General features: G+C 37.6%; 1 protein-coding gene across 3 annotated transcripts in view; it reads left to right on the forward strand.

Annotated features, from left to right (window-relative positions):
* The first annotated feature begins 392 nt into the window (after window positions 1–392).
* ANAPC4 (anaphase promoting complex subunit 4) overlaps window positions 393–27,172 on the forward strand; it is a 33,507-nt gene continuing 6,727 nt past the window's right edge. Inside the window, exons 1-21 of one of the 3 annotated variants that reach the window (XM_040237965.1) lie at window positions 424–746; window positions 3,025–3,130; window positions 3,272–3,402; window positions 4,801–4,933; window positions 6,485–6,559; window positions 6,693–6,719; window positions 6,814–6,858; window positions 7,501–7,585; window positions 8,199–8,303; window positions 9,596–9,679; window positions 10,800–10,886; window positions 11,305–11,369; window positions 12,220–12,262; window positions 12,374–12,450; window positions 13,895–13,995; window positions 14,080–14,131; window positions 18,016–18,071; window positions 20,717–20,763; window positions 22,792–22,848; window positions 23,173–23,229; window positions 25,157–25,250. In XM_040237965.1, the coding sequence (XP_040093899.1) occupies window positions 4,902–4,933; window positions 6,485–6,559; window positions 6,693–6,719; window positions 6,814–6,858; window positions 7,501–7,585; window positions 8,199–8,303; window positions 9,596–9,679; window positions 10,800–10,886; window positions 11,305–11,369; window positions 12,220–12,262; window positions 12,374–12,450; window positions 13,895–13,995; window positions 14,080–14,131; window positions 18,016–18,071; window positions 20,717–20,763; window positions 22,792–22,848; window positions 23,173–23,229; window positions 25,157–25,250 (1,189 nt within the window). In that variant the 5' untranslated portion in view covers window positions 424–746; window positions 3,025–3,130; window positions 3,272–3,402; window positions 4,801–4,901. Of the gene's footprint in view, window positions 747–3,024; window positions 3,131–3,271; window positions 3,403–4,800; window positions 4,934–6,341; window positions 6,368–6,484; window positions 6,560–6,692; window positions 6,720–6,813; window positions 6,859–7,500; window positions 7,586–8,198; window positions 8,304–9,595; window positions 9,680–10,799; window positions 10,887–11,304; window positions 11,370–12,219; window positions 12,263–12,373; window positions 12,451–13,894; window positions 13,996–14,079; window positions 14,132–18,015; window positions 18,072–20,716; window positions 20,764–22,791; window positions 22,849–23,172; window positions 23,230–25,156; window positions 25,251–27,172 lie in introns of those variants that run through there. The other 2 variants (XM_040237964.1, XM_040237966.1) reach the window with 2 other exon arrangements.

Here is a 27,172-nt window from a genome sequence, read left to right on the forward strand (position 1 = left end):
TTCCGTGCTGTGCTGTGCTGTGCTTAGTCGCTCAGTCGTTTCCGACTCTTTGCGTAGCCCGTCAGGCTCCTCTGTCCATGGGGTTTCCCAGCAAGAATACTGGAGTAGGTTGCTATGCCTTCCTCCAGGGGATCTTCCCAATCGAGGGATCGAACCCAGGTCTCCCTCATTGCAGGCGGATTCTTTACCGTCTGAGCCACCAGGGAAGCGCTTTTCATCAGTCTGGCGTGCTGCCTGGGCACGATGTTTAAAGCAAAAGAAACAAACAAAAAACCTCTCTACTGAGCAAGCAGGACTGAGGACCACCGGTTTGGAGACTGTCAAAAGGACTGTGGCTGATCGAAACCGCGCCTCCGTGCTCTCGCGAGGAAGTTCGGGCACCGGAAGTGCCCGGAAAGCGCGCGGCGGCGCCTGCAGAGCGGCCGGCGCGGGCAGGGAAAGCGGGAGGCGGAGACCGCCCGGGCCGCGTTGGCTGCGGTGGGGCACCTTGCTGCTACCGCCGCCGTTGGGGCTCTGCCGGAAGGGTCCGGGGCGCGAGCGGCGCCGGGCCCTGGCAGAGCGGCCGCGGTGGGCCCCGGCCAGCCTCCGACTAGGGAAGTCGTTGCAGGGCCGTCCCCATGTTGCGTTTCCCGACCTGTTTCCCATCCTTCCGGGTGGTGGGAGAGAAGCAGTTGCCGCAGGAGATCATCTTCCTGGTCTGGTCACCCAAACGGGATCTCATTGCTCTGGCCAACACCGCGGGCGAGGTGAGTGAGCCGGCGCGCAGCCGCGAGGACACCGAGCCCGGGCCACCTGTCTACCCGGCCCCTCTCTGCAGTCTCGCTGCATGGTCTAAGTGAATATAAGGGACCACGCACAGGAAAGGTCTTTCGTACACCCATTTCCCGCATTCTGTGGCCAAGTTTTCACACAGCTTGACACAATCACACGGTCCTGCATCCCGGAGACTCTCATAATTATTTGTTAAATGGGGCTAAGGCTCATGTATCTCTGATGAGTTGACATAGTAGTGGGTCCACAGATTCCGCCCTTGGTTTACTTACACAGTTCAGGCAGAAGAAAGGTGAGCTGTCAGACACGAGCTGTGAATATGCATGTTTGTAGCTGCCAAAGAGGATGTTTAAGAATCTTTATTCTGTTGTCCAGCATTCACAGTGCTGGTTGGTTAGCCACCTCCCATTAAAAATACCTTTAAATTAAAACAAAAGAGTGATGCTTCACCTGATGGAATGTGCCTGATTCACTGATTCCTGATGGAATGTGCCTGAGTGTTGTCACTATTTCTGCTGCTGCTGCTGCTGCTAAGTCGCTTCAGTCGTGTCCGACTCTGTGCGATCCCATAGATGAAAGCCAACCAGGCTCCCCCATCCCTGGGATTCTCCAGGCAAAAGTACTGGAGTGGGTTGCCATTTCTGGTTCACATTATATTACACTTCATCAAGTGTAACCCAGTTGTAAGTTTCTGCTGAAAGTTTTTAATTACTTGGCAGACATTTTGTAAGGAAACCTTCACCTTTGTGTCTTTACTCCTTTGGCCTTTTGGCAGGTGTCCTGATAGTTACTTGGCCAGGTGGGAGTTTTTAGCCAGGCTTGGAAGCTAGTTGGAAAAGGGAACTTAGCAGCCTGGAAAGCTGTGTTGATTATCATGGCTTTGTCGCCAGGGTATTGATGTCTGCTTTCCCAAAGCCATCTATGAAATCTAGTCTCCTTTCGCATCCAGAGTGTTCTGGAATTCTCTCATGGCTCTGAGGAGTGCAGTTCCTTCAGCCACAACTGTAGGAGGGAAGGGAAAAAATAGGAGCATCGGTGTGACCAGATGAGTAGGTGTAATTGTGGGCACTTGTTGCTTCCATTTTCTTAGTGAAGAAGAAAGGGCACCGTTTAGGAGTGAGGATGGAGACGAAAATATTGGAATTTTGAGGAGGGAAGAGAAGTTCGAAGAAGCCGACAAGGCGCGTGGGCTAGTGAATCTAATAGGATTGTTGTTCAGTGTTAAAAGGCACATGAGCTTAGTGGTTCTGTAGTGAAACTCGTGAGCGTGATTGTGTGTCTCTTCTGTTCAGCTGCATGGGTGCAGGTGTGGTTGGCTTTAACCAGAGTTGTTGTGCCAAAGGGTGACAAAAAGCAGGAGATGCAAGGGGGTCGAAGTTATGTACAAGAGAAGTGATTGTAGTGATGAACTTTGGATTCTAACCTGATTAAGTAGGGAAGTGAGGTCATGTGTGGGGTGAGGGACAGAGGATCGGTGGTAGACTCATTGGATTGTATGTCTTGGTGAGGTTGCAGAGTTCAAGTTGGGTATTAGTCGGGATGAGCAGGAAAGATACAGACAGTGATGGGAAGTGGGAAGTTTGCAGCTGAAGTTTATCGCAGCATCTGTAGTTGTCGGTAATGACAGTGTAACAGACATGACCCTGGGAATGACTGAGGTGAGGTAGAAGCTGTGATCACTGAAGAAGAGGTAGTTGAGAACCAGAAGCCAGGACACTGTTGCTCTTGAAATCACCAAAAATGATGATGAGAAGTGTTGGAAGGCAGGAATGAGCCGGTGCACGCATGTGTGCTGAGTCGCTGCAGTTGTGTCAGACTCTGCGCCCGTATGGACTGTAGCCTGCCAGGCTCTGTCTTTGGGCTTTTCCAGGCAAGAATACTGGAGTGGGTTGCCATTGCCTTCTCTAGGGGATCTTCCCCACCCAGGGCATCGTACCTGAGTCTTCTGCTTGGCAGGTAGATTCTTTACTGCTGAGCTCTCTGGGAAGCTGTATTCCTTTCTAAAACATAAGTCTCTTGTTGACATAAAAGTTAGGAAAATGGGTAGAGTACAGGGTTAAATTAGACCTTGTTTCACCCATTTCTTTGAAAATACCTTACGTTCATTCAGACACTCTTGACTTTGAATTTTTTCTGATGGCTAAATATTATACTTGGTACAGTTTTTAAAAAAATTTATAGTGGGGTTTAGATTTATTTTATTTTTGGAAATGGATGTTTTTATTATCTGCCACTATATCTGTTTTGTCTTAGGTTTTACTTCATCGACTTGCAAGTTTTCATCGAGTTTGGAGTTTTCCACCAAATGAAAATACAGGAAAGGAAGTGACCTGTCTGGCTTGGAGACCAGATGGCAAACGTAATGACAGTATTATAAAAAATATGTTTTTGTTTTTCAGAAAGAGTATTCTGTAAAGAGAACTTACTCACCGAAAGAATTTATTTTTTTTTACAATGTACTAGAATTCTAAATACTGATTTGGGAATTTTGTTTTTTCAGATGCTTTATAGTGTTTTCATGGAACTCAGATTGATTCTGCCATCTTGTTTCATGGCAGAGATATCTCTAAAATGAAATCTGACTTCTTGACAAAGATAAGTCTAACAGGAAGTTTTATGAGAATATACAGGGTACTCTGGTTTTGTTCTTTTGCTGTCTTGTTCTGCACTGTTTGTCCAGAGCTTCATTTGCCACTCAATAGTCAGTTCAGAGCCATCATGGCCCTTTTCTCCCCAAAATGTGTTTTAGCACTAAATGTGTGGTTCGTAAATATTCTCTCCGCACAATTGTTTACCTCACCTGAAGGACTGTCAGCGTTGACCCCCTTCCTTCAATTTCCATGTGATCTTTACTCCTGTTGGTACCCTGTGTGTTGTAGCTTACCATGCTGCTGCTCTGAGGACTGAACTCTCCTCTTCCATGTGTTGTTACACTGACAGTCATTTGAGCTGCAGTACATGTCCAGTCAGCACAGGAAAATGCTGCAAGTCATCTGTATCATTGGTGCCTAAAAAAAAAAGCAAATTGTTTTTGTAAAATGATATGTATTCCTCCTTGTTGCCTCCTTTTTTCCCCAGATAAATATAAGTACGTAAAAATGTCCTGAAAGCCTGTCACTCTACAGATAACAGCTATTTTGGTCTATATTCATTTTGCTCAGTTCTTGTTTCTTCTACTGGAAAAAAAGAGTATGTGTAAAATTAGAGAACTTTTGTAAGTAGTATTTTCAGATCTTGCTCTCTTCATCCAAAAACATCAGGATCTCAAAAATCATGAAAGTCAGTGTGTATGAAAATGTATTTAAGTAGGTGATATTTTTATCATTAAAAAATGTCTCCTGTTTTTGGACAGTAAAATAGGGCTTAGCTTGGTAATGATTATTTCAAGATTGCTTTAAATTGCTTTAAAGAAGAGGAGACTTGGATTGCCTCTCATCTTACAGAGTTGTATGTATTGGTATACAGTGAAACACACAGCCTTCTGTCTAGACGGTCTTCAGTTTTATATGTTAGGAAGACATTAAGGACTTCTGTAGAGAAACGATACTAGATCATTCAGACCCATCAGTATTTGATATCCCTGTTCAATAAGGGTTAGAAATTAAAAAGAGGAATAAAAAACCTTCCCAAGAACCAAGCAGATGGAATCACTTTTTAACTTTCAGGTGGGGACCAGTATGTCTTGGTGATACGATATTATTGTTTATATGTTGATGTCTGTTCTGTGTTTTCTGCTTGGCGTCAAGGTTTCAGTCTAGAGGCTCTGATATGTAAGATGTTAAGAACAGTACTCAAGACAGTAGTAGGTTGCTCACAAAAGTTTGAGCATTTGAAAATAAGTGTAGATAACAGCATAACTGTATGCAAAGATACCTTTCAGTGTTTTACTTATTTAAAGGAAGGATTTAAGGGTTAAAGCATTTCTGTGATTATGATATATTTAAAATAGTAAAATTGGGCAAGAAATGAAAGACCCATTTTTCTCTTAATATTACACTGACTTATTCTGCTTATTTCTTCTTCTTTTAGTTTTGGCCTTTGCTCTTGCTGATACCAAGAAAATTGTGTTATGTGATGTAGAAAAACCTGAAAGCTTGCACTCTTTTTCTGTGGAGGCCCCAGTTTCTTGTATGCATTGGATGGAAGTGACTGTTGAGAGCAGGTAGAGTGATAAAGAAAGACCCCAGTGGTCCCAGTAGGATGTTCATGAAATTTTTCATTTTTTAAAAGTGGAAACTTAGGCGTATCTGAGTATTGAGTATGTGTATTTGCTTTTAACCTTTTGTCTTAAGCTTATCAAGATGAAATTTTTTTAATATTTGCTAAATTTCTTTCTCTTCTGGAAAAAAATCTGTTTTATTATTGGAGCAGTAATGCCTGAATGGCCAAGATTTTTCTTTTTGGTTATTTTTAAAAGTTTATGTCAATGACTTATACTTTCAAGTAACATTAGTTAAGATTGCTGATTAGCAAATTAAGGTTCTGGTTTTCTTTTCACCATATATTTCATTCTGGAACTTTGTGTTTCTGTGTCTGAGTAAATATTCTTCGAATATGACAAGTGCTGAATTGAGCATTTTGTTTTGATACTGAATGAGTTCTTTTTATTTTTGTGGTCCCTATAAGTTTCCTTATTTTGTGAAAATAGTTTTGCCTTAGTCTGTGAAATTAAGTACTCTGCCACGTTTGCAGTAAAGATAGCCTAAAGGGTCAGTAGACTTACTGAATACTGAACATAAAAGTTTTTTTTTTTTTTTTTTTTTTTTGAGGAAATAAGATCTTTCTTCCAGTTAGCTTTTCTGTTCTAATTAAGTTTTAAGTTAATATCAAATGAATTTATAAATCCTGATTATTAATTCACAAATTTCCTCAGGAGGGACTTGTAAAAATATTAGATAATAAGGTCTAGCCTGGGGTTTAAAATTCACTGTAGATAAAACAAGGATCAATCCGTCATCAAATAATAAAGGTTGCAAGTGGTCATGTGAATTTATAGAGGAGCAGAGTATACCATGTAGTTTCTGTCCGAGTCCAGTTACCCGCTAAGAGTATTCCTAACATACTTTCTGTTAAGAGTTCAGAAATGTTATATAGAGATTCCAGGGTCTTTCAGGACACCAGTTTTCACCTTATTCATTTCCATCTGTATTTGGAGGTAGGATTGAAAAAAATGGGAGGATAAATAAAACTGTTTCAAAGTACTTGGCATCATCTTATATACACCTACTGGATTGTTATGTCTCCAAATGTGTATAAGTCATAGAACCCATCACTACATTATAATAACTTCAGTGTTCTTTAAAATTACTCTTGCTACTCCTATGTTCAGTGTTGGTTTTTAGAGGAGAGTTAAGGAATCATAAATTCTCAGTCCATATCTGGTACTGATACTAAATACATATGGATGCATTTCATATGCTGAGAAAATTGTTTACAAATATTTGTTCTTCTTAACATAAAGTGGATAGGCTGATTTTTTTTTCTTTCAGAAATAAAATTCAAGATAAATGAAGAATTTCCAACTTTTCTGTTTCTTGTTTGTGGTTGTTAAATGCCATGCACAGTTTACCACTGTAAAAGTCACTATGTTCATTTGGTAATGTGTCATATGTAAAATTGGGCCTTTAAAAATTAATATTTTTAATGGAAAGAAAAGTAGAATCTTTGTTTTTATAATACTTATTTTTGTTTTGTCTTATTTTCCCCTTTGTAGTGTTCTAACATCCTTTTATAATTCTGAGGATGAATCAAATCTTCTCTTACCTAAACTTCCTACATTGCCAAAAAAGTAAGTACCAGAGTTTAATCTCATTCGAATTAATCTTACAGGTTTCTTTCAACACTAACAGTTTTCTCATGTGTTTAAAAAAAATGCATTTCTATTGAGAGTTTTTTACCCTACTCTTTTTTTTTTTTTCTAGTTATAGCAACACCTCAAAAATATTTAGGTAAGGTATACCTTTTTTTTTTTCAAGTAAGATAAATCTTTTATTATTTGAAGCATATAGTTGAAAGATAACCCAATTTATTTTTATATTTTAGTGAAGAAAATTCTGACGAAATTATTAAGCTTTTGGGAGATGTCAGGTAAATCTTGTAGACATCTTAAATAGCAAGTTTTATTTTCTTAAATTTGATACTTGAGGCAGTTTTTAGACCAGCGTTCCAAAGATATTTTCTTTGTCATTTTATTTCATTGCTGACAAATACCTCTGAACAATAAACAGACAATATCTATTACTCACTCATTTTTATTGTATGATATTTGTGTCAACTTTAATATTATGGTATACTTTCATTTATAAAAAGTAAAGGAGGATAGAAGTGCTTGAGTTTCTGAAATTTAAATGGAAATCTTCAGGTTCTTTAAGCCCACTTAATACCTTTAGCATCAGGGCCATTATAAAACTGATGGCACTTTATATTAACTGGAAAAGAGATGATTTTGGTATTGAGGGTATATAAATACAGTTGTTAAAATAATATATTCTTATTTTACTGTAAACTGAGGTTTTTGTAGGCCGAATGAAATTTATGTTGTTCTTTTGGGGGGAAAAAAAAAGGAATAAGCCTGATGTAATTGAAACTTGGTGAACTTGTTTAGAGGTTCGGTCTCCCTGCTAGGGAGCTTGAGTGTGCAGATTATATGAGGGCAGCAACAACTTGTATCTTGGTGTAAGAACTCGGTCCTCTCTGTTGTCCTCAGCTTGTTGCATTATTTTTAATCAGGCTTAATATTCTTGTCCTTGGAGGAAGCTCTGGTTTTATTGAACTTTATGCTTACGGAATGTTCAAAATTGCTCGAGTCACTGGGGTAAGTTTTTCTTTAAGATTCTCTATTTTTGCCTTAGAGTGTAACAACTGACTGATTTATGGAAAAGAGTAAAACATTACTTTTTTTTCTCAGTTTCATTTCTTGGATTTACTCGTCCTTAAATGTTAGGAGGATAATTTTCTTACTAAGATAAAATAGTGATATGATGTCTGTGAAGATCAGAGGTTCTTAGTGGAATTGGTCAAAAAGTTTTTCTTAACTAAAAGATTACTATGGTACACTTGATTATGATTTGATGTTTTTCTAGCCTTGCGTTTCAGAGCTACCATTTGGGATTGGAATGTGGTGAAAGTCATTAGAAGCAATCTTAGGCGCAGTCTTGGTCTTCTCCATGCCTTTTCTTATTCTTACAGTTCCCTAAAAGGGTAGAAAATGTTGCAGGCTCTGTGGGCTGTGTTAGTTCTCCAGCACTCGGGTGCATTGTTAGGGTCTGTGTCTGCGTCCTTGCAACTCAGTGGACACATGCCTTCGTTTGCCACATACGTGGCAGGAGTTACTGCTTTTTAGAGCTCTGAATTTTCGCTTCCTATGTTGTAAGCAGATGCAGTGCAGCAATAACACTAAATATAATGGGGATTTGGCTGTTTTACAGATTGTCGGTACTTGTCTTGCGTTATGTCTGTCAAGTGATTTGAAGTCATTGTCAGTGGTCACAGAAGTTTCTGCCAGTGGTGCTTCAGAAGTTTCATATTTTCAGGTGAGTATTTGAACCAGCAGAGAGTAAATATATATTTTTAAAGGTTTGATTTTTTATTATCCATATCACTGGATTCTAATGGTCATTAAAACAAAGCAAAAATTGGACTTGGAGCTTCTCAATCTGAGAGTGTTACTGGTGAATACCTTATTATTCCAATTGCTCAGCATAATTTTCATCAAAACAGTGTTTTGATGGTCTGTTAATGACCAATATTAACTTGTTGCTATACCAGTTCATGTTTGGAGCAAGTGTTTCTTGGGATTTTGACCCTAATAATAATAAAAGCTAATATTTGTTAATTATTTAATATGTGCCCAGTACTGAGTAATTCAGTATATTTTATGTGAATCCTCACAGTAACCTAATAGATAGGTACTATTATTATCCCCATTTTGTAGTTGGGTAAATGGCACGCAGAGGAACTGTCACTTGCTTGGTAAGGACTTGAAGGTGATGCCGGGCAGTCTGGCTCCAGAGCCGGGGCTCTTAACTAACACGTTGCCTCCTGTGTGAGATGCCTACTTAATGCCAGGGAAAACCTTTTCATTGTGTGCTGTTTGTATCATAGACTGTGGAAACTGGGCTCCTACAGAGTATTTAGATTGTAGCTTTGCCTTCAAGAAAATCTTCCTGAAAATTTCATCTCAGATAAGCCAGCCACTTAATCTAAGTATGTGTGAACTCTCAAGCAAAAGTAGGAGGAAAGGACGCAGGGTGTGACGCAAATGAGGCCTTATAGTCTCATTGTATTCACAGCAGCAGAGAGCTCTTGACTTCCTCCTATTTGCTAGAACAGTTGTTCATGGTTGCTCTTCATCTTAAGCTTCTGTGAAAATACGATTTCCCGAATTGTATTTGGTGCTGTAGGAAAATAATTCACTCTTTATGTGGAATTTGTAACAGATGTTTTTAATAACTTTATTGTGATAATTCATGTACCTCTGTAATAGATAGTTAACTTGTATTTATTAGTAGCTATAATTCCTTAAAAATTTTTTAGATATTTGTGATCATTTTAAAAGTCTCTCATAATAGTGGTATAAATTAGATTATTACATTTATTCTAACTAAGTAGAGAGGACTGCTAACTTAGAGGGGGTAATCTGTACATAGTTAGATGCTACAGATGAGAGAATCCTAAAGTTATATTCTGTTATTTTCTAATTTGTTATACTGAAAAGGAGCAAAATTCTGAGGTAGTCTTTCTGACACATAGTTATACCTTGACTCTTCTTTAAAAGTAGTAAATATATCTGTTTGTGACTCACTTTAGTATTTTGATTTGACAGCTTGAAACCAATCTATTGTACTCTTTCTTACCTGAAGTAACTCGAATGGCCAGAAAGTTTACTCACATTTCAGCTCTTTTACAGGTATTTATTTATAGCTTGTTTTATGTGACTGTTTACTATAAGTTTCTAATGTTGTGTAAATAAAAAACTTGAAAATCTTACTTTTTAAAGCCAACTATACATGGCAGAGGTGTCTAGTCTGATAGATAAGCTTATAATGTCCACTGAAACAAGAAAAAGAAATTTAATTGAAAATCTATTCCAACCCATCTCTATATCTCCAAAAGAAAAGAAAAAAGTAGTTTAAATCTTTTTAAATGTTCTCATAAATAAGATATTTTGTAATTTTAAAAGTTTCTTTGTAAATCAAGTATTGTGGAAAATAGTCATTCTGACAGTTTTTGGGTATAACAAATGTACCCCCAGTTAGCAGGTGATTGGCGTTTTAGTTAGTTGACTAGGCCAGGCCCTGCTGAAGGGTCTGTTGTTTTGGGCTAGGTTCAGCTATTCAGGCCGGTCTTGGTCGTACAGCAGTGGTCAGCTGGCTGGTCCAAGTACCTCTCAGCCATGATGGCTTTATCTGGACTCCACACTCCCCATTTCCCAACAGGCTAGATCAGGCTTGTTGGGTAAGTGGTGTGGACAGCGGGAATGTCAGGAGTGGAAGTGGAAGCTTGCAAAGCCTTCTGGAGCCTTGGACTCAGTGACACTTGTGCTTCTTTGTCACGCTGAGACACACGGCCAGCCCAAATCGACAGACTGGAGAAGCTGACTATACATCCGGATAGAGGAGCTACAAAGAACTGTGACCTTCTTTCTTCAGTCTGCCACAGTCACTATGTACTTCATGTCAGAGATTTCTGGAGATCAGTATCTTTTTAAAAGGATACTGTTTGAAGATCGAATAGTTGACCAATCAGCATTTTAACAGTTAATGTACATAAAACACATCGTATATGTAAAAAGTTGAAAAATATCTAATTTACCAGATAAAAACTTAATTTGAGAATATTTGATTGTTAAATGATTATCAAGTGTTAGCCATGGTCTCTTCTTTCTCAGGCTTAACTGAGTTAAAAGTGGTTTACAGTAAATCCTGGGTTTCTTTGAGATAATTGGCAGTAAGAAGCATGTATTATTTAGTTAGCATATTGACTTAAGTATTTTTTGCTAGTTTAATATTTTTTCTTTTTGCTAATAGTATATAAACTTGTCACTGACATGTATGTGTGAAGCCTGGGAAGAAATACTGATGCAGATGGATTCTCGTCTTACCAAGTTTGTCCAGGTGATGTAACTGGAGTTTCCCATGGAAGGTGTTAAAGAGTGTATGATGTCCTTACTCAGTTCATGAGGGACATGAGAAAAATCGGTCTGATTTGTTCAAGGCTCAGATCTTGATTTCTTTGAGATGGCTTGATCTAACCTCAACCTCTTGTCTCAGAGAGAGATAATGCCAGTCCTTCCCACTGGAAAAACTTAGGTGGGGACAGGATTGTGAAGTGGAGCTAATAGGATGTGGCGATTAAGGACAGGTGTTGGAAGAGCTGACTGGCTGTTTCCTCATAACTGCTATTCAGATAATCAGTTTAAATATGGATTTGAGAGAAGGTTAAAGGTAAGAAAGGGAGTCATGTTCCTGTAATTTTGAATAAATAATGCTTATTTAAAAAACACTTATCATGAGTTTATCCATCTTTCTCTAGGAAAAGAACACAACCACATCAGTGCAAGATGAATTCATGGACTTGTTGTTGTGGGGTAAAGCCAGGTAATAAACTTACATTAGATACTCTTGCTTTACCTTCTCTTTTTAAAGTAATTTATTTCAAAAGCAACTCATATTCATTGTAAAAAAAATAGAAAATTCTGATGCACAAAAAACAAAGAATAGTATGTATCTTTCTAGGCTTTTTATTCACGTATTTATTTTCTATGTAAATGTAATCATTTTATGTATATGTACCATGTATACATATATCTGTACTTTTTAAAAGTATAAAAAATTAAACATTTTTATGTAGCTAAATCACTCTTTTCCTTTATTGTATTTACCTCAGCATTATTCTTTTTTTTTTTTTTAAATTTATTTATTTATTTTTAATTTTTACTTTACAATTCTGTATTGGTTTTGGCATAGATTGACATGAATCCACCACAGGTGTACATGCGTTCCCAAAAAGATCTTTCCCATATAATTAAGCAGTCAAAGATCTTTATTTTCATCCAGAGATTTTTTTTGGTAGTTTATGATTTTATTCCATTTACATGTTCCAGATATGATTTATTTGGTTGTATGCTATGAAAGACATAACAACTTATTTTTTTCTAAGTGTCTAATAATTGCCCAGTGTAATTTATTGAGTAGTTCAGCTTCTTACTGACATGAAATACCATTTTAGTGTATAGCACATTCTCATGTCTATTTCAGTCTGTGGACTTTAATGTTTCCTGTTTTTGTCTGTTTCTCTGAGTACAACAAAGTCTTAATTTTTGTTGGGCTATTTCTTTTTATTTGTTTAAAATCTTTGTTTAAATTTGTACTTTGAAATTAAATGTTTAAAGTGATGCATTTAGATTTTAAATAGAGAAGACTAAAAATACTTTCTTTTTCATTCTAGTGCTGAACTTCAGACCCTCTTAATGAACCAGTTAACAGTAAAGGTGTGGTTTTCTTTGTATTTTAATGGCTATGAACATAGTCTTAATTTTATTTAGAATGGCATATAGTATCTTACTTGTTTGCTAAATGTTATATTTTTTCCTCTTAATCAGGGCTTGAAGAAGCTTGGACAGTCTATAGAGTCATCATATTCCAGTATACAAAAATTGGTTATAAGTCACTTACAGAGGTATGAAGATGACGTAGAATCTTTTGGTGTTGCATCTGCACGTACTTAGCATTGGTTTTCTTTCTTCAGCCTTCTTTTCATCATCTGGCATTCTCTGTTTGAGCGTCTTCTAGCTGACATTTTTGCCTTAGCATTCGAGGGGAATCTTAAAGTGCCCAAGATTTAAAGAGTCGATAATAGTGACTCTGCTCTGTGAAATAACTTTCCAACATCTTTTCACCACCCTAGGCCCTATCTGGGCTTTTTTCTCACCCAGACAGCCATGAGTTATGTCTTGAATAGGGCATATACCCTTTTTTGAGCAGTGAAATTAAGTATGTTTATATATCATTTTATATGTTCTGTAAAAGCACGTTACATATTTTTGCATGTAAGTCCTTGGCAAGGTGTTGGTTGTGATTATCCTCGTTTTACATAAGAAGAAACTGAAGTTCAGAAAGGGCGTACGGCTGCCCCAAAGTTATCACGTGTCAGAGCCAAGACTGTTCTAGACCCTCAAGTCTCATGCCATTTCTAAACACCGCTCCCTCAGTGAGGCAGCTTGCTGGTTGGTGTTCAGTGTTTGACTTAGATTTTGATAGATTTCTTTATGCTGAGACCCCTGGCCCTTACCTCCCTCTTTGAGCACTGTAGGGCTGTCGGCCTGGTCTCCAATCCACACTGTGTCCCTCAGATGTGTTCTCCACAGTGGATCTGATCATGTTACTCTTATTAAAAACTTCCAGTGCCTTCCCACTTCTTAGGACCCATGTCTTTGGTGGCCTTCTCAAACTTGACACTTGTGTCTCCTACCTGGGGCTTTTGTACGTCTCTTCTGCTTTTTGGAACACTTCCACTCTGTTCTTCACTTGCATTTTCCAGCTCTCAGCTCAGATGTTCAGAGAATCCTTCTCTAATTCCCAGACTAGTTCAGGTTCTTCTCTTTCACCTGTACCTGGTGTGTTTTCCTCTAAGGCATTTATGTAGTTGAAATGGTCTGATTATGAAATTATGAAACTGTCTGATTATGTGGTTATGACTGTCTCCCCCATTAGACTATCAGTGTTATAAGGACCCTTTTGTTTTGTTTACCATGAAGTTCCCATAGTGCCTGACCTGAAGTTGGAGCTTAATAAATATTTGCTCAGTTTTAAATACATAGCTGTTAGGTGAACAAGATGACCATATGACTATCTTAACAGTGCCAGGACCAACTGTGGAACATAATTTGATCTTATAAAGTTTAATCATGTGGCCAATTCATCTCAATAGTCATGACAACCAAATGATTCTGCTACAGTTTTTTGAAATAATTTTGAGAGCTAATAGTTTCTCATAGAAGGAAAATTAAAGTTACTTTCAGTTTTTATTTTTGAAAACTTAGAAACATTCAAGCAAGATAATAGGTGCCTGCCACCCTGATGACGGTGATGATACTAATTTATTTCTGCTCTGTTTTTGATAGTGGCTCAGAGTCTTTATTATACCATTTGAGTGAACTGAAAGGAATGGCTTCATGGAAGCAAAAATATGAACCTCTTGGACTAGATGCTGCAGGAATTGAAGGTGGTAATTTTATTTCTCAATAGAATACTTTAAACTCACTTTACTTATTGGACAAATGATATTTATTTATTTACTTCTTTTCAGATGCTATTACTGCAGTAGGTTCTTTCATACTCAAGGCAAATGAACTTCTTCAGTAAGTATTGGGGATACTTGAATATTGAAATCATTGACTTGAGAATATTTCACTTTTTGTAATTGAGAACCTAGCAAATTGTGATTTTCTTAAAATGAGATTTTAAGTTCTTATGAAAATTGCATGTTTATAGGATTAAAACAAACCAATGGCACAGTGATTTTAAAAATTCACCTGGTATTTTCCTATCTCACCCATCCTCACCTCAGGTCCTCTCTTTAGAGGGAATCCTTTAAACTCTTGTAACTGTTTCTGGTTTTAGTTCTATAGATTACTTCCATATTTTTAAATTGTATGACTGTACTGCATTTCTTGTATTTATCAGTTTTTTGAAATTGTTCCTTTGTTTCTGTTTTTCCTAGACTCTATTTGCTTTCTTTTTTCCTTGCACTCTCTCTCTTTACCACATTTTTAGGTTTTCTCCCTGTCTCAGGGGTAGCACCACATCCCTGGAATTCCCCTCTGTCCCTGGTACCTCCTCTGTTAGCCTCCCACCTCACAACACTCCCACCACCACCACCCCCGCACCAGTCTGTCCATTGGTTCCAGCTCTTGTGCCAGCTACCACCCAGGCGTTTTCCTCATTGCTTTCATGGGTTAGATCCTTACTTTCAGGATCTCCTCTGTTTCTTGGTTCATTTAATCACCTCCAATAACTTAGAAAACAGATGTGTAGGGTAAGCTTTCTGTGTCCTTTTGTGTCTTTTCTCCTCCTACCACACTTAATTGATGGTTTTGACTGGGCGTGGATTATGAAGGGAGATTTATTTTCTCTGAGAGCTTTGAAAGCATTGCTCTGTTGAGTTCTGGCCTGTTTGTTGCTGATGGAAGGTCTGGTGCTTCTGATTCTTATTCCTTTGTATGCTATTTTTTTTCTTATCTTCAAAACTTTATTCTTCATCCTTGATACATTGAAATTTCACAGTAGTATTTTAAATGTGGGTCTTTCCATATATTGTACTGATAATAAAAAAATGCTATTTTTAAGCTGAATTCTGTTATATTATTTTGATAATTTCCTCTTCTCCCCCACTTTTTAAAACTAGATTTTTGTTCTAGAAATTAGTTGGTCATATTAGACTTCGTGGATTGACCCTCTATGTCTTTTATTTTTACTCACATTTTTTAAATAGCTTTGTCTTTATTGTTTCTTGTGAAATTTTCTTGACTTGATTATCCAGCACTATCATTCATCATATACATTTATTGTGCGTTTTAAACTATGTTTTAAACATTATTCTAGATGCTGAGAGTATAGTAGTGAACAAAACTGATAAAAATCTTACCTTCTAGGTACTGTATTCTAATGTGATGAGACAGATAATAAAGAAATGAATAATTAAAATCTGTAGCAGGTCAGACAGTGGTTTGTAGTGGTGGGAAAAACCATGTAGGGAAGGAGGATCTAGGGTGTGCTGGGGGTAGAGGTGCAGTGTTTTGGTCAGGGAGGGCCTTGAGGGTGGAAGGAGTGAGTCTTGCTGATATTTGGGGGCAAAGGAGACAGCAGGTATAGAGGCCTTGAGTTTGGAGCATGCCTGGCATACTTGAGGGGAACCTCCAGGAGCCACGAAGTTAGTGAACTTAACAACAGTGTGAGCGATAGGATGAGCTGAAAGAGGTCATGGAGGATGGGTCCAGTTGTGTAGAGCCTGTAGGCCTTTGTAAGGACTTTGGCTTTTACGCTGGACATAATAAAGAATAACATAATAAGCTCTTAGGGAATTACAGGCAGTGGGGGAACAGGACACGACTTAGGATCTTTTTGATCCCTCTTGTTATTTACTTAGTGTTCAGAATATATTATATGAGGGCAAAGACAGAAGCCAAGAGAGAAATGGTGGTCAGAACCTGAAATGGTCGGAACCTGAATATATTTTGAAAGTAGAAATAAGCAGGTAAGAGAGAGTGAAAGATGGGAGAACTAGTAGGGTAAGTCTTGGTGGTACGACTGTTGGGATGCTGGCAAGAAGTCACTGGAAAGAAAGCTGGTGGTTGTGGTTGAGTAGGATGCTTGAATCTGAGATTTAGAAGGCTCAGGTTGGTAAAGAGGGTCTAGGGTGTGATCTTTGGAATAAGAGCCCAGGCGGAATGGAGAATGAGGTCGTTGACCCGAGCCATGCTCTTGCATATTTCATTATGGCAATCCTGTCTTTTAATTACTAAGTGTTTTCTTATTTGTTTACTCATTTTTCAAAGCAGCGCCCTTGCTCTGTAGATATGACATTTCATGGCTCTCTGAGGACATTAATTAGATTTTTAGAAAGTCTTTGCTGCTTCCTGAATTATCTCCTGTTTATATGTCACTTTGCTGTTTGTTTTGGTCTCTTGTTGCAGGCTTTCTTCAAAAACCTGATGCCTGATTGTTTTCTCATATTTATTCCTGAGGCAGTTTACAGTTGCTTGGACTTGCGGGGTGCAGGGTGGACCAAAGCCAGCACGAGTGCCAGCGCATGTGGGCCTGTGCTGAGCCCCCCTCTCTCAGTTTCAGTCCTCCTTTGCCCAGCCCGACGTCATCATGATGTCTTCTGTTGAGCTTGATCTTTCTAAGGACTGAGTGTCCCCGGGGCTCTGCTGGGTAGATGACTCCGTGCTCCTCCCTCTCTGAAGTGCCTCACATGTGACCACTGCTGGTGACCTTCACCAGTCACCAGTCTTCTGTCTGCTTTTGACATTTCTGAAACTTAAAAAAACTTTTTTTCTATCATCTTTTTATATGTGAGTTTATAACACATACACCCCTCCCCACTGTCGTTTTAATGGAGTTTAGAATATAGATATGTGTGCTCAAAGAACAGAGTAGGAGGGAAATGACATTCCTTTTGCTGAATGTTGAATAATTTTTTGGTTCTGCATATTTGCAGAGAGTAAACATAAAATACTAAGTTTTCTCTGATCATGTTTTAATATGAATGAAAGGTTGTTGATTTAACTTCTTGCTCCTTGGAGATAAGTGAAATATAGCCTTATTTTAGATTATAATGGAGAAACTGAGACAGTGAGAATTTTAACATTAGCCTATAACAGATAGGTGATTGCGTGAGGTTGGGGTGAACTGAGAAAGACAGTGATCTTTTTTTTCCCCCCATTTTGGCTGCAGGAGAGTTTTGATAGTGATGCTTGGTAACGCAAGAGATGTCACAGTTTTTTATGTCAGGTGTTGTACTGTGTACAGAAAGGTTAATGATACTGACCTACTTCTCCAGTAGTATTATGAGACTTAATGCTTAGAAGGGACTTTGAGATTTAGGGGTAAAAAGGGCACATATTATTTGGTTAGAGTAATTATCTTACAGATGTGAGCTTAAAGTGCTTTAAAAAAATGATATCCATTTCTATATTCAGAAACACTTTCATCAAAGTGTAGATGACTTCCACTTATAACACTTAATCTTCAAGGTACATTTGAAGTAATGTCTTATTGATATCAGAGGTAATGGTAGTGGCATAGTATAAACTTATAATGATGATTTTCTGTTATGGTTGATGTTTTTTCTTCTTACTGATCAGTGATCTTTTAAAAAAACTGAGAATAGTGCTGAAAACTGTTTTTTTGGTTTTTTTTTTAATTTCTTTTGGTTCCAAAGTTAGAAAAGGATTTCATACTTTATTGAATGCTTGGAGAGACTATTACAGTTTGTGGCAAGGCTGTTACAACCAGTTAGAATCTGAATTATTTGCTTTATTTTTAAAAAGAATCAGGATTTGCTCTTTTGAGATTTTATTTTTAGCTATGTGTTTGATTTGTTAAATCTGTTCTAAAGCTTCAAATGTCATCTAGATAGGCTATACTAGAAGAGTAAGGATTATTATATTCCATAGTAATTGAACAATGATATATGAACCTCCTGTAATAATTTCATTTCTGATTTATTTTTATCTTTTAGAGTTATAGATAGCAGTATGAAAAACTTCAAAGCATTTTTTCGGTGGTTGTATGTGGGTAAGTTAATTGAATGAAGCATTCTTGTATTTTTAACACTTTTGAAGAAAAAATGTGGGAATATCAATTTGGAATATTCAGTTACACTAGTAAAATTTTAAATACTTGTCACTGTAGAGAGAATAGTTAAAATGACCCCGCTTCTACACTTCACTCAGTTTCAGCAGTTTTCAACACATGGCCAATTGTATTTCTTCTTTATACCCTCCCATCCCCGCCCCCACAGATACAACTTCTAACATTATCTCTATCACTTGCTGCTGCTGCTAAGTCGCTTCAGTTGTGTCCGACTCTGTGCGACCCCATAGACGGCAGCCCACCAGGCTCCCCTGTCCCTGGGATTCTCCAGGCAAGAATACTAGAGTGGGTTGCCATTTCCTTCTCCATCACTTACTGATAATTGACCTTTTTTTTACTCTGTAATGTCTCCTTAGGTTCAAATAACATTTTTTAATCTCTACTTTGTATTAGGCACTGTTAGGTGTTAGATTTGGAGTAGAAAGCGGGAGAGAAAATAAGACAAAGCCTCTGCCATGAATAGTTGAACTCCTGTTTTATACCGTGATCTTCTGTCTCTAGATCTGTGCCATTCATTATGGTAGCCACTAGTCAATTTTGGCTGTTTAAATTAGTTGAAATTATGTAGAATTACATATGCAGTTCCTTAGTCATCCTAGCCACATTTGAAGTGCTCAGGAGCTGCTTGTAGTTAGTGGCTACCATGTTGGACAGCATAGAACTAGAACATTGCCTTTATCACTTCCACTGGACAATGATGCCCTAGCTAAATAGATTGCAGACCACTAGTCCTTTCTTTGTGTCTCTGCATCTCTTTGCATTTGTATGTAATCAACAAACAGTAACTGACATGATATCAAATGTTTTAATGCTCACCCTACAGAGTGTGCATATTTTATGTGTGTAGTCCATTGGTCCTGCTGTTTTTGTGACCTCTCTTAATGTCTTTGAAATAATTTAGCATCCATTTCCTTCCAACACATGGAATATTTAGTTGTAAATAGAATTTATTCCATAGTTCTTAAAATTCTGAAGAGTAAAATAGAAAGTAAATTACCTGTACTGTGCTAATATCCTTTTAAACAAATGCCCAAATCTTTTTTTTAATTGATGTTTTCAAAATCTTTAATTCTCATGTTTTTAAAACATGACTTTTCATATTTGTTAGCCCAATATAATTGCTTTTAATTAAAAAATGAATGCAGTCAGTGGATGTTGACATTTAAAATTCTTAGATTTTTCTCAAAACCATACCAACACTAGCCAGAATGGGGAGCCAGAGTGTTTATCAGGCCAGCCTGTTTAATATCAGAGTTAATTAGAATAAATTGCAATGTTCAAATTAAATGAAACCTTAGAAGTGACTTTCTATTAGAGAAATAGTAGCTTTGTTTTACTTATAATTACTGGAGTAATTAGGCAGTTTATATTCTTACTGCATGTCCTAGCTGTAATAAGAAGCTGCATTAGAAGATAAATGAATTACCACTCAGTCCTTATCATTAGAACAAAGCACACTGAATTGATCCCTGGGTCGGGAAGAGCCCCTGGAGAAGGACATGAAAACCCACTCCGGTTTGCTTGCCTGGGAAATCCCCTGGACAGAGGAGCCTGGCGGGCTACAGTCCATGGGGTTGCAAAAGAGTTGGACAGGACTTAGTACTGAACAACAAAACAAACACTGGATTGGAGAACTGGAGACCTAACTGTAACTGGATGCTGCCACTAGTTAGCGCTCTAACCCTGGTTTACTCTTTTGTAAAATGCGGTCTCCATGAAGGCAGGGATTTGTTTATACTGCTTTGTTCCCAGTACCTGTATTATGCTCAGTAAGTAATTTTTGAATGGATAAATGAATGAATGGAACTAGATTATGGCTGGGTTTTTTTTTTTTTTCAGATAAATTAGAAGTCTGAATTAACTAAGAACAGTTTCCTAAAATAATCCTGTTTGCAGAATCACACCTAACATACTTTTTCCTGACCAAACATAAGAAGTATATTCAAACACTATCAAAACACATGCAATATATTTCTTCACTTAGGTGGATGTAATATGTATAGAAAATACAGTATTGATGAAGACACCCCATGAAAGGACAAAAAGGGTCAACCACAAATATTAAAGAAGGTATATAAATACATATATACACATATATAAGTGTGTGTATACACACATAAATCTTAGTGCAAGCGTCTTCATGTGGCAGAAAAGCCCAAGGGGAAGAAACACATCTGTTTGGCATTCTAAGGCTTTTGGAGGAAAGAAAGAATTGCGTGCACATTTTAAGAGAAGAAACATGACTAAGTTAGGAGGGATTCCTGCACACACAGTCTTTGCTAAAGGCAGCAGTTTGGTTTGTTTGTCTGGAGTGGCAGTGGGTTGTATTGAAGGACAAAGGAAAAATGGTTTAAGATGGCTGTACCAGCCGTTTTGAGCGTAAGATTATAAATCAAATTCTTCACTCTGTAGTTCTTAGAAGAAAAATAAGTTTTCCTTGGTGACAAGAAGCTGTTGAAACTAGAAAATGTAGTCCAGTGAAATACATTTAGACTTGAAATGCATCTATAATTAAAATTATGTTTGGAGTTTCCCTTTAAAGATAGTTTTAAATTTTACATTTTCAGCAATGTTGAGAATGACAGAAGACCATGTACTTCCTGAACTGAACAAGGTAGTATGTAATAGTATTTTTCCTATATGTGTTAACGTTGCCCTGGTTGAGCTCAGCTGTGCTGGTCATCTTAGTAGTCTTATGCAGTTATTATTAAGAGATGTTAGGCTATAGGCACAAGAGAGATCCTAGTAAGCCCTTTTTAAAATTTGCATGTTTGATATTTTTTTATCTCACAGAATACTAGATTATGGCTAAGCTTATCATTTTCATGTTTGTATAAGATTTTAGAGTCTGTATAACATAGGGTATTTGGATTCCTTATTTTAACTTCCTAAAATCTCAAATGCATTTTTATTTTCCTTGGAAGTCTTGTATGTAGATATTAGTACCTATGTTCATGTCTGGTGAGTACCAGTTTCTTTCTGAGTATAATAAGGATTGTGACAAGTAGCAATGGAATCTCCTTCTCGGAATATCTTACAGAATAGGGCAGAATTCCCTTTCGGTTCCTGCAACTCACTCATCCTCACCCCTCCCCAAACTGTGATTCAGGTAGATGAGGTGGTTTTAAGCCTGAAAAAATGGAGAGTATTAAAATTAGTCTTAGTGGACCAGATAAGTAAGGGATCACAGCTTGTATAGGAAGTAGATCTTTTGTGCTGTGGATGACTGGCCTTGCAAACCAGAGATGTTCGCATTAGCTATTTCTCTGCCATCACTCTTACTTTTACTTTGGGAGATTCAATATGTTCGTTGTTGGCAGAGACCTCAATGTGTAATTTTTTGAGGGCTGAAAAACTGGGATAGGGAGAAAGAGGGGTCATTAAAAGAAGCAAAGGCCAACACTGAAGCAAGCAGTGTTCTCAGGTTGCAGCCCTTAATGTAGATTGAGGTTATTTATCTGAACCGACATCCTCCACTCCCAAAGGAGAGACTCCACACTCATTCTTCAGTTCAGTCGCTTAGTCGTGTCCAACTCTTTGTGACCCCATGAACCGTAGCATGTCAGGCCTCCCTGTCCATCACCACCTGCTGGAGTCCAGCCAAACCCATGTCCATTGAGTTGGTGATGCCATCCAACCATCTCATCCTCTCTCAGTCCTTTCCAGTGAGTCAGCTCTTTGCATCAGGTGGCCAAAGTATTGGAGTTTCAGCTTCAACATTCGTCCTTCCAATGAACACCCAGGACTGATCTCCTTTAGGATGGACTGGTTGGATATCCTTGCAGTCCAAGGGATTCTCAGGAGTCTTCTCCAACACCACAGTTCAAAAGCATCAATTCTTCGGCGCTCAGCTTTCTTTATAGTCCATCTCTCACATCCATACATGACTACTGGAAAAACCATAGCCTTGACTAGATGGACCTTTGTCAGGAAAGTAATGTCTCTGCTTTTTAATATGCTGTCTAGGTCAGTCATAATTTGCCTTCCAAGGAGTAAGCATCTTTTAATTTCATGGCTGCAGTCACCATCTGCAGTGATTTTGGAGCCCCCAAAAATGAAGTCAGCCACTGTTTCCATTGTTTGCCCATCTATTTGCCATGAAGTGATGGGACCAGATGCCATGATCTTCGTTTTCTGAATGTTGAGCTTTAAGCCAACTTTTTTACTCTCCTCTTTCACTTTCATGAAGAGGCTCTTTAGTTCCTCTTTACTTTCTGCCACAAGGGTAGTGTCATCTGCATATCTGAGGTTATTGATATTTCTCCTGGCAATCTTGATTCCAGCTTGTGCTTCATCCAGCCCAGCATTTCTCATGATGTACTCTGCATATAAGTTAAATAAGCAGGGTGACAATATACCACCTTGACGTACTCCTTTTCCTGTTTGGAACCAGTCTGTTGTTCCATGTTCAGTTCTAACTGTTGCTTCCTGACCTGCATACAGGTTTCTCAGTCTTAGCATTAGGCATAAAATAATAAATAGCCTTAGACCATAAAGAGATCTGTAGCTGTTGGAGTTGCTGATTGGAAAATGGGTTTAAAATATTTAATTACATGCTTGTCACATTTATTGTTACATAATTTTTTATTAAGCTTTTCTTTATCTTGATTTGTTTTCTTTTTGTTCCTTTTGGATTTGATAGATGACTCAGAAAGATATCACATTCGTTGCTGAATTTCTTACTGAACATTTCAATGAGGTAGGAAGTTGGCATTTCTATAGTACTTTTTCAACAATAATTACAATAAATCTGGATAATGGTAGGAAGTAATCAAATTTAATCCAGTTTAAGTGACCTTCTAGCAATTATGTATGCTTTTTCAATTATTGAACTAATTAATGGCAGTACTTATTTATTAAATATAAAGCATATAAATTGAACTTTGTGTCTTACCATCCACAAAAGAAAAGAGTAACTGCTACTAACAGCTTTCTTGAGAAGTAGAGTTTTTGGTTAAAATGTAAGACTTTTTTTTTCTTTAATGAATTGACTTAAGAATTAAACTTTATTTATTCTTTCTAGGCTCCAGATCTTTATAATCGAAAAGGAAAATACTTTAACGTTGAAAAAGTTGGTCAGGTATGGGCTCTGGATTGAATCTAGTTACTAATTTTTTAATTTTTTAAAAACTAATTTTAAAACATTATCAGTGTTAGTCTTTATTATACAAAACTTTCTGAAAGTAGCATAATGCCAAATTATATAGTAGCCCTCTCCTTTTAATAAAATCACCAAAGAGTAGCTTTAAACTTTTGGGGGGTCTTTGAACCCTTTATATTAAAATTATTGAAAACTCCCAGAGAGCTTTTATGTGGGTTGTGTCTATGAATAGCATATATTATTAGATATTAGAAATTAAACAGAAAAAAGAATTATTTCTTAATTCACTTAAAAAGAACAAACCCTCTTTTCATTACATGTTAATATAAATATTTTTAATGGAAAATAACTATTTAACAAAACAAAATTAAGTGAAGAGTGATGTTGTTTTATATGTTTGCAAATCTCCTTGATGTATGGCTTAAGAGAAGGCAGCTGCGTTTGTTCTGTTGTGATATGTTGTTTGATCAGAAAGCCTGGTTTTACACAGGTGTATAGTTGGAAAGGCAGAAATATTTTAATAGCTTTTTAGAAAATTGTGAATATTGTTTGATACTACACCAAATTCTGACAAACAGTAGTATCTTAGGTTAGTTCTAGTGTGGAATCTAAATTACAACAGTAGACTTTCCATCTTATGATTCATTAAAATTTATTCATCTGCTTTTCACTTTGGAAGGATCTTGTTACCCTGTGCTTGATTTTGTAATATCATGTATTGATCTTTGGGAAAATACTGATTCACTGAATTACAGAGATCTTCCGTAGGCTGATACCTTTCTTCATATAGTATCCAAAAGTCAGATTTTGTTAATATCATTACCAATCTCATCAGACAACCTTTAACTACTATGAGGCTGTCAAGCACATCGTAGCAGATATGGGTTTTCCAAAATTTTAATTTTTGCTTGAATGTTTAAATTTTATCACTGACGACGAATACTGTCAGTTATTTCTCTTAAAGTGACAGGATCACTTGGGTTTTCCAAAATTTTAATTTTTGCTTGAATGTTTAAATTTTATCACTGACGACAAATACTGTCAGTTATTTCTCTTAAAGTGACAGGATCACTTTCTTTAGTTTCAAGAAAATATCTGCCAAATACCCAAGGACACATAGTCAGAGTTTGCCTGCCAGTCATTCTTTTGAGTAAAAATGGAATTCCAGGAGCAACAAAGATGTGCCTAGCTGACCCAAGTGCATTCTCACAAATGCTTCTCCGCATGGTGACCGTCATGCTTTGGTACGCAGCGAAAGTGCTTCCTTCATACTTCCAGTTCTGTGTCTCAGAATAGTAAAAAGATTTTGTTGAGATTTAATAGAATTAATAATTTTAATAGCCTTATCAGAGGTTAGTGAAACTGTATGTGGCACAAAGGAATCCAGTGACCACTAACATGGTTTGATTCTTGGTGGCAGTGCCAGCAGTTGTCCCCACCTGTGCTTTTGATAACCAGGGCAGATGTCATTACAGTGGAAAAAGCAAATAATAGCTTTTTACTGTTATAGAAACAGTAATGACCTCATGGACCTTGGAAACCGTCTTGAAGACTCTCCGAGTGGTGTGGACCACCCTTTGAGAATTACTGCCATGGAGTAGACTGACAGTTGAATATCTAAGTTTAAAATATGTAAGGCTAAAAGAAAATAGAAACATAGAAAATAGAACATGAGACTTAAACTCCATCTATGGTTTCTCTGTCTGTTGCATTCTAATCTTTTAGTAGTCTGCAGTTTGTTCAGTAGCTTGGCGTTTAGTAAATTTTGGTCATCTCACAGAATAATGTGGTTTCAGAGGACTCGACAGTAAAAATAACTTTTGAGTAGAACAGTGTTAAATAAAAGCAATTTCAGAGCCTAAGTCTCTGGTTTACAAAGCTGAAAAGTCTAATTCTCGATTTCTAGTACTTGAAAGATGAAGATGATGATCTTGTGTCGCCCCCTAACACAGAGGGAAACCAGTGGTATGACTTTCTTCAGAACAGCAGCCACCTTAAAGGTATTTCATGAACCAAGCAGATTTGGGCCATGTTCCTATTTATTTGAGACCAGTTGAAGTGACTTAGCAGCAGTAGCAACAGCAGCAGTACCTCAGCAAGTGTACTTGCTGAATACTTATTTAAGTTCTTTGATTTTTGTGTCCATTTTATTTGATTAGAGAAACAGGAAAATAATAACAGTGTATGATACTACCATGTTCAAAAACACAGTATGTTAACTGTGATGGAGTAAGATTGCTTATTTTAAGTATTGTCTGTTATAAAAAATAGGATATTGGGAAGAAAAAACACAGTATGTTAACTGTGATGGAGCAAGATTGCTTATTTTAAGTATTGTCTGTTATAAAAAAATAGGATATTGGGAAGAAAACTATAGAGCCTATCAGAGAAGTCTGTTTAAGTCAGTTCCAATTTGTCAGCTTTTAAAGACATGATGCTTTTCACTCCTGTAATGATGCATCACTGTATTCTCCTGAGGTGGCTTTTTTTTTTTTTTACTTGTTATGCCTTTTCTCTGTATTATTGATACGGTAAAATTTTATTAAGCCAACATTATTGAGGATGCCACACAAAATAGCAACCATTATGTATCAAAACTTCTCCATTTTAGATGAAAAGATGTTTAAAGCATCTATTTCTTTGCTTTCTCAAAGAGTAATTTAACCAAGGTGTAGCTGTTTCTTAGATCCTTGGGGTAATAGCCACCTGCTGCTGCCAAGTCGCTTCAATCGTGTCCGACTCTGTGCGACCCCATAGACGGCTCCACCGTCCCTGGGATTCTCCAGGCAGGAACACTGGAGTGGTTTACTATTTCCTTCTCCAATGCATGAAAGTGAAAAGTGAAAGTGAAGTCGCTCAGTCGTGTCTGACTCTTCTCGACCCCATGGACTGCAGCCCACCAGGTTCCTCCGTCCATGGGATTTTCCAGGCAAGAGTACTGGAGTGGGGTGCCATTGCCTTCTCCCAGTAGCCACTATATACATGTATTATCTTCTTTAATCCTCAGAAGAACCTATAAGATTATCTTCATTTTACTAAAGAGGAAACCGAAGGTTAGAGAAGGCCCATGATGATAAGGGTAGTAACCAATAGAGCTAGGACTCTCCTAACTTTAGAGCCCGTGTTTTTAATTGCAGTCAGTAATAATCTCTGCTTCTTTCTGTTTGCTGTTTATCTGAATGAGGAGTGAGTGGGAGAAGCAGAGAAATCTCAGGCCCAAAACTTTGCTTGTTGCTCTTTTGATTTAGCCCTAGAAGTCCACATTCTTTTTCGGAGCAGAACATGTTTTATGTTGCTTGAGAGTCTTCAGAATCACCAGAGAGATGTATTAACACAAGTTAGTATTGAATGGAGGGATAATAAAAGTACAGCTGACTCAGCTCATTTATTGTATTGAATGAGGATGCCGACGGAGTAAGGAACGATGCCTGGGGAGGGCTGATAGCAGTGTGTGAGCAGTGATGGCACCAGGACCCTGTCACTGTTGGGCTCATATCCATCCTGAGGACTTTGGAAAAAACTGGTCCTACCCTTTTTTCTCCCCACATCTTCTGTAGCTGAATAGAAAGGCCTAACCTTAGTTACAGACCTCATATTTAACTTCAAATTAATTCCATCTCTAAGATGTTAGAATGTGACTTCAGACCAGCTCATTAATCTCCCATCTTAGTAGCTTATGAAGTAGTACAAATTGTCACTATGGAGCTTTTAAGAAACCCTTGATGAAACTTCTTTCTAGAACTTTGTAAAAATCAAGTGCCAAATACTTAATGTACATACCTTCCCAGGGGAGGTGAGAGAGTTGGTGTCACATGTGGGTGAAAGTGGGTGTGCTGGAAGCAGGGCTGCCTGGGCTGGGGGCCTGCCCTGCCACTTGCTGGGGTGTGGCTGCGGGCACATTGCCTGACCTCTCTGTGCCCGT

Source organism: Oryx dammah, unplaced genomic scaffold (genome assembly GCF_014754425.2).
Source record: "Oryx dammah isolate SB20612 unplaced genomic scaffold, SCBI_Odam_1.1 HiC_scaffold_3, whole genome shotgun sequence".
NCBI classification, from domain to species: domain Eukaryota; kingdom Metazoa; phylum Chordata; class Mammalia; order Artiodactyla; family Bovidae; genus Oryx; species Oryx dammah.